Source organism: Triticum aestivum, chromosome 2A, assembly GCF_018294505.1.
Source record: "Triticum aestivum cultivar Chinese Spring chromosome 2A, IWGSC CS RefSeq v2.1, whole genome shotgun sequence".
NCBI lineage: Eukaryota > Viridiplantae > Streptophyta > Magnoliopsida > Poales > Poaceae > Triticum > Triticum aestivum.
Window position 1 is genome coordinate 657032870 of NC_057797.1, and position 7288 is coordinate 657040157.

General features: G+C 40.5%; 1 protein-coding gene across 1 annotated transcript; it reads right to left on the reverse strand.

Annotated features, from left to right (window-relative positions):
• Window positions 1–1828: 1828 nt before the first annotated feature.
• LOC123190028 (E3 ubiquitin ligase BIG BROTHER-related) lies at window positions 1829–6640 on the reverse strand. Its single transcript, XM_044602574.1, has 8 exons — window positions 6460–6640; window positions 5736–5891; window positions 4927–5155; window positions 4778–4842; window positions 3570–3614; window positions 3143–3267; window positions 2739–2847; window positions 1829–2296 (listed from the first exon to the last, which is right to left on the reverse strand). The coding sequence occupies exons 2-8, from the start codon at window positions 5883–5885 to the stop codon at window positions 2258–2260; spliced, it is 762 nt and encodes a 253-aa protein (XP_044458509.1). The 5' UTR covers window positions 5886–5891; window positions 6460–6640; the 3' UTR covers window positions 1829–2257.
• Window positions 6641–7288: the final 648 nt, after the last annotated feature.

The following is a 7288-nucleotide window of genomic DNA, read 5'->3' on the forward strand; positions in this document are numbered from 1 at the left end:
GGAAAGTGAGTGTGTAGGTGTGGCTGTCCAAAAATATCTAGCTGGTCCCAGGTTACTAATGGCGCACCACAGAGACATGCGCCATTAGTAACCCAACATACTAATGGCGCATCACATAGACATGCGCCATTAGTAGTTTTGCAAAAAAGTAAAAAAAAATAATTTTTATACTAATGGCGCACCGTGGCACAGTGCGCCATTACTAGTTTAAACTAGTAATGGCGCATTATGCAACGGTGCGCCATTAGTAGTTTTGCAAAAAAGTAAAAAAAATACAGTAGTGGCGCACTCTATGGCTGGTGCGCCATTAGTATATAGTAATGGTGCACTCTGCCCGGATGCGTCATTAGTATGTTTGAAAAAATGAAAAAAAACATTTTGTTACTAGTGGCGCACCGTATGCCTGGTGCGTGGCGTATTAACAGATGGTGCGCCATTAGTATATAGTAATGGCGCACCACATGTCTGGTGCGTCATTAGTGTCAATTCTATCTATAGCCCTTTTCTTAGTAGTGCACTAACCGCAAGCAGGCATAAGAGCAAGTATAATAAAATTACGTAGGCTTTTGGAACGGGAAAAAGTGAGTTTCTAGAAACATAGATGGCCAGATGGGCAAGCTCCAATGGAAATGGTGTCAGCTCTTTTGGGGCTCTCAAGGGATAAGGGCATTACAGTGAAAGAGGCTTTAAGCTCATGGAATTGGAGGAGGGGTTTACGGAGGATTAACTCTGCTGTCGTGATGGATTCCTTCATATCTCTTTGGACTGAGGTTCAAAACATCACTCTGTGGACGAGGACCGATGAGATTACATGCAAGATTGCTGGCCAAGTCTGCATATGGAGTGCAGTTTCTTTCATGCATCCGCAAGCCGCACCTTGACACTAATCTAGAACAGACTATGGATTGCTGATGGACTGAGAAAAAGAGATTGGGGCCATCCAGGTGCTTGCTCATTGAATCCTTATGAACCGTTAAGTTAAGGACCTTGATAAGTGTCAAACGTTAAGTACAAGCACATGACAACTCTGAACGTTCGAGGGCAAGTTTAGTTATCTGAAGATGACAACTTTAGTTGACAAGCATAACAACTTTCATGCTTTAGTTTATTTTTGACAGAAACTTGTGTCACTGGGTTTGTTATCTTTGCGTGACTAGAATTGCCATCGAAAATCGTCAGGGCCAGAGTGCCACGCATCGTGTGGTACTTATCATCCAGGTAAGTTAACTACTCCGCACATCAACCCGAAAAAAAAACTAACCCGTACATATCCAGCAAAAATATCTAGTCCGAGCTAGGCCAATGAGCTCAGAAATTTTGTACTATGTGGCCACCAATTATGGACAAGCCGTATTTTACTGCCTACTAGGGTTGTTGCGTGTGTGGAATTTTATTCCGGTGAACGTCATGCTTGTCCCCTTTTCTCCAACATACTTATATGTCCATTTGATATACGGATGGAAGGATTACTCCTACCTTGCCTTGAGTACTTCCTCCGTTGAGGTGTGTAACTCATCTTACGTTGTGCATCGCGATCAAGGCGGAGAGGAAAACGAGAAAATTTAATGTCTTTTTGCTAATTAATAGCATTGCATGCAATGAACTAACCACTACATGTTATGTTTGGTAGTCTCAAGTCATTAAAAGCATGCACGGCCCACATATCTTATTGGTTGATATGCCACAAAACAAGAAACGAGGAGGAAATTAATGTATGGTGCCTAAGTGTTTTGGGATTATTTGGTTTTTATAGAATGACTTACACACCTAGACGGAGAGAGTAGCTAAGAAGAGAGTCCCATCAGGTTGGTTCAGAAGTCAAAATCCAGAAAATCTTAACTGCCCAGACAAGGTCCGATTCCATAGATTTATTTATCCAATCCAAGCCATGGAACAAGACAATACTGAGAGGCAACCCAGAGGAAGCATGCCAACGGTCACCACTACACTTTTTCTTTTTTCAGGGAATAGGTCACGGGTACTCACAATCTACAGTATGGTGCGATACAGTGAGGCGCCAAGCTTGGAACCCGTGGGAAATCCATTACTACTCCAAGTCACATAATAACAGCTAAAGTGCTAAACTCAACATGTGCATCTACCTTCTTTATTTTGCTGGTGATGCAACAGAAGCTCCAGTTCATCTTATACGATAACTAAAGAGTACATTGCGTTGCCTTTTTCGCGGCCTGCGTGAGCGACAACGTTTCTTAAGCATGTCGGCATTGGCCGTCGGGTGAATCTACGGTCTTTGCTGTCACGACCCAAAAACCTCCTTGTTGCAAACGGGGCATACCTGTCAACGCAGCACAACGAATTGAACTAGGCTGGTCAGACGCCAAACATCTTAAGAGACAATACAGTAAACGAAAACGGTCATACTACCAACAGCAAGCAATACAAGACATCCCCTCCCCTATCATGAACAATCAGGTGAGCTGTTTCTTCCAGCACCATCATTTGTTCTAAACTATATCTACGAGATTTCTAGCCGTAACTTCCCTTCCTATCGGGACGAAAAATAAACCGCACTTGACATACATTGATACATATCAGGAAGTACACAAAGGGTTCTGAGCTAACGCCTGACTGAACTTAACAATGAACAAAGATCCAGGAAACAAATACATGGCAAGTAGCAATCTGCGCACACTCACAGAAAACTACAACAATCCCTAGAAGTTCCTGTGGAAGCAATACTCATCAATGACAAAAGCTGCGAATGCAAGGTAGCTTACCTTATTGATCTTCAACCATTTGGCAACACAAGTTCGATGGTACTGATGCTGACAGGGCAATGTAGTCAGCTTATCGCGGTTCTTGTAAGCCATACAGCATATGACACATCTGTTTGTTTAAACATTAACAGAAGAGGATATTTATATAGTTTGCTACTTAAAATATGGATTGATATGAGCATTTACAGCATACATAGAAAATAGTACGCCACCTTAGGAACATCACATGCTGGCACAATGTCATATGATGAACCTTAAGATTATAAAGATACTACTCAATAGATTAATCAGTGAAGCAGGTTCTTGGGGTAAAATGGCGAGTGGCTTGTGCATAGCTGTCCATGACAATTATGCACAAATTTATATCACATGTTCAATAAAAAAGTGACGGTTTGAGGACATACTCATCATGTTTTTCCTTTCTTGAGAATATCCCAATTTTGTATGTTGAAGACTTAAGGAGAGCTATCACATCTTCTGGCAACCCTTTACTTTCAGTCCCAATAGTTTCCCCTAATTGTTGTAGTTCCTGTAATACAAAAGTGATTCAAAAATTGAAGAGGTATAGCATGTAGTATCCCATTTTTATGTATATAGAACATAGCTTAATAGATGTCGAAACAAACGGATGTATATTTTATTTTTTCGTACTACTTACTATAAACAAGATAATATCTATACACTTGTTATCCACGATTCACATCAAAGACTACAAGAGTCCTTTCAGAGATAATATATCAGGGAACCAAAAATTTAACTGGTAGTGGGGCACAACCCTTGATGGAACATTAGGGAATATACTGGCCACACAAAGCACTTGATGCTACACACCTCATAAGTCATATTATCAGGATCAACTCCATCCTCCGTTAATACCTACAGTGGCAAGATAGAGGAAAGCACATATTAAATAAAATATAACTAGCAGGTGCGGCACAATATTTGCGTCGCTAAATTTTCATTATGGTGTTAATACTCTTTCACGCCTTAATTTTCACGGTCTTCAGCACGCAACATTGATGATCATATTTCATATGAATGCACATTATAAAACTGTAAGTGTAGTATTATGAAAGAAGATCTGCGCAAAATGATACTCCTTCCTTCCATTTTATGCAAGGCCAATTAATCTTTTCTCAAGTTAAAATTATTCAAATTTGACCAAGATTGTAGGAAAAATACATCCGCATCTACAGCACCCAATGAATATATTACGAAAACATACTTCATAATAGATATGGTGATATTGATTTGGCATTGTAGATGCTGATATTTTTCTATGAACTTATCAAACTTAAACAGGTCTGATTTGAGACAAGACTAGTTGGCCATGTATACATGGAAGGAGGAGGTAGTATTTTTACTTGACTAATGTAAATATTATTTTTTATGTATACCCAGAGTTAGAATTTTTTTACTGCATGTATTCTAGGATGTCATCTGTGTAAGAACGAAGCGTGTTGAGGGTCGTAGGTATTGTTTGTTCCTTAGTTGTATTTTATTTTTATTCCACATTTTAGTTTTACGTTGAATTCACAGATAAATCAGATAAATATAACTATTTTACTTTTTGTTCCAGACTTTATGCGTAGATAGATCTATGTTTTTCTCCACTAATAAAGGTGTACAGCTAAAGTAAACTAATGCAAATTTGAAAATTGCCACCACGTCTGTCTTGCCGAGCCAGAGGCCACACAAATATGATATACCTTAGTCATGATCCGTGTGAAGCATATACAAAGCAAAAAGATTTCCCATTTGATTATTTCATGACATCAGCCAATACAACTCCGATACGATCTGAATACTTCTGGCCAAGTCGGACATTAGCTTTAGTGTTTGGATGCGAACACATGTACGCATGTAGCTTTGATGTTAGATTTTAAATCTCCTCCGTTATAATTAGGACCCACCATATATTAACGAACCAATAATTTAGCCTATGTGGAATAACAAGGTGGCTTTATCTTCATTGTTTTAGTTATATAATAGATTATTTGAAGCAAATCTGTAGAATCAAAGCTGTCGAAAGTAAATACCTGAGAAGATCTGCTAACAGAAGTATTGCCATTGTTGGATGTTGAAGAACTTACAGGCTTTCTTCCTAAACAGGTGTTTTAACAACATTTAAAAGTCGTACCATATTGAGTTGCAAGATATAGAAGAGTACCAGCAGACAACTAATCACCTTCTTTTCTCTTCTTGTCATCTATCGTTGCCCTAGCAATTTGGTCCTCCATCGCCTGCAAGTCTCTAGCTAAAGCTTCATCGACAGCTAGCTGTGACTCATAATTTGCGCCTCTTTTTAATCTTCGCCTACTCGATTTTCGTGGATGGCCACAACTAGAACTAGGATCTGAATGAGTCCTAGATGAACCACTTCCATCATTTCCTTGGATTAATTGATACACTATTTCCTGAACAGAGTGTGACAATAGGCAAATTAATGAGAATTTTCTGTCATATTTTGTACTACACTGTTTGTGCTACAAACAAGAAAAACATATCAATTCCGCCTAAACACTTCAAATGAAGATTCCACATATTTGGTCATTTGGTGAACCAATGACCCATTTGGATCTGGCGACAAGCAATTAGCTTGTAATTTTGCAGTGTAAATGTCATGAAAAGCTTTGGCCCTTGGATCGTAAATGCCATGAAAGATGAATCATTTTTATGGTGTGTGATTTAAGATAACTACCTAAGTACCAATATGATCCACTAGAAATGGTCTACATCATATTACTAGACCTGGTCAAGCTTGACATAAAACAATGAACAGCTTTGGCCCTTGGATAGAAAAACATTTGGCTGAGATTACTATGCACAAGACAACAGAAAACTGCAGCATCATACCCTCCCCAACGGACAAATGTCTAGGATAGAATAACTGACTGAGGTTTCTAATGCAAACTAACAGGAGCAACGACAACAACACGCAAGCCAGGACATGATGGACACAGCCAAATAAGATATGAACAGGGAACGGCACGAAACCTGATCTTGAAGAACTTGTGCAAGATCAACATCATCTTCAAAGAAGCATCCCCCGAAATTCTCTTCAATTGCATATGGTAAAGGGGTGTCCATATAGTACACAACCGCTTCCTTCTTCCCTGTTGTATCGTGTAGCACCTCCATGCTCATGAGAACCTGACAAAGGGAACAGGTAGAACATTGCCGGATCATGCTAGATTTGCGCAAGCAGAGAACGCTGCTAGTCATACTATACCCACTTAGTGTTGCATCTTACTGTCAGACCCATAATCATTGTTGTACCAACTGAATAACAAGGAATTTACTACTGTACTTTCAACCATCGGATTATCTCAGGCTTCTCGGCGATCGACTATTAGAGCAAGTGAAACCCCCTTGCATCTTGACATGATAACTGAAACCCTTATATTGGGGAAAATCCGGAGCAGCCGTAGTTAATATCACCAACACAAAGTACAGTACTAAACTACAGGAAAGCAGTGTGTGTGATTCTGAATCCCTCTTCGAGAAACCACACAGACGGACGGACGGACAGACAAGCGATGGGCGGAATGCAAGAGGGGTTCCATCCCACCAGTCGATGCCCCCAATGCCTCGGATCTAAGCAACCATGAGCCACAGATCAAGCGCCTGACAACCATTTCTTTCCCAGAAAAAATGGACATTTTCATCCGCGCAACGAAACAGAACCAGCGAATGTGCAGGAGTGGAAGTGGAAGCTCACCTAGGAACGAACCGGGGAATGGGGGATTTCGGAGGATGCGAGGGGGGCTGCCGTGCCCAGTGAGAGGGGAGGATCGACGGGCGGTCCGGAGGCCGCCTTGTTCGGTCCCCTTTTCGCCTCCGGGCTTCGCTGTGTGGAGCGCAGCTGATATCATAGTGGCTGGGAGGGGACGCGTGCGCGCATGCCATGGGCCACCCTGCAGGCTACAGTACAGAAAGAAATTATATGCGGCCATCATTCCCGGAAGCAGGCGTGACGTCAGCGGCTGCCAGCACCTTTTGGATTAGGGGCAAACCCTATTCGAACCGGCGCCTGCAGCCGCGTTAGCTGGCCGGCCCATTTATCTGTGTTAATATGTATTCCTTCCGTTCGAAAATACTATTTGTCATCAAAATGGATGAAAAGGATGTATCTAGAATTAAAATATGTCTAGATACATCTTCTTTTATCAATTTTAATGATAAATATTTCTGGACGGAGGGAGTAGGTTCTTCTCTTCGGTTTCCAAACACTCAAAAAGAAGTGTGTGCGGGGAGAGTTCGACCCGTAATGGACTACCCACCATGCCATGCAACCTCGTCTGATATTCTTCATCTTTCTCATTCTTTTAGTACTTCTATTTTTTTCTCTCTTCCTTTTTTTTTCTTCTTCCTGGTTCGATGAGCTTTTTCTGCGAAGTTGATGAATTGTTTTTCAACTGTTGATGATTTTTTTTTTCAAATTTGATGAACCTTTTTCATACTAGATGAAGTTTTTTTCAAATTTGGTGAATTTTTTCTCAAAATTGTTGATTTTTTCAAATTTGATGACAGTTTTGGAAAAAATATGA

What these genes read in the sequence shown, in the direction of transcription:
- LOC123190028 (XM_044602574.1), bottom strand. Translation starts at nt 5,885, where the DNA reads ATGAGCATGGAGGTGCTACACGATACAACAGGGAAGAAGGAAGCGGTT. An exon ending in TGACAAGAAGAGAAAAGAAG is followed by an intron (nt 4,843 to 4,926) that starts GTGATTAGTTGT and finishes ACACCTGTTTAG; the next exon opens with GAAGAAAGCCTGTAAGTTCT. An exon ending in CTGTTAGCAGATCTTCTCAG is followed by an intron (nt 3,615 to 4,777) that starts GTATTTACTTTC and finishes TTGCCACTGTAG; the next exon opens with GTATTAACGGAGGATGGAGT.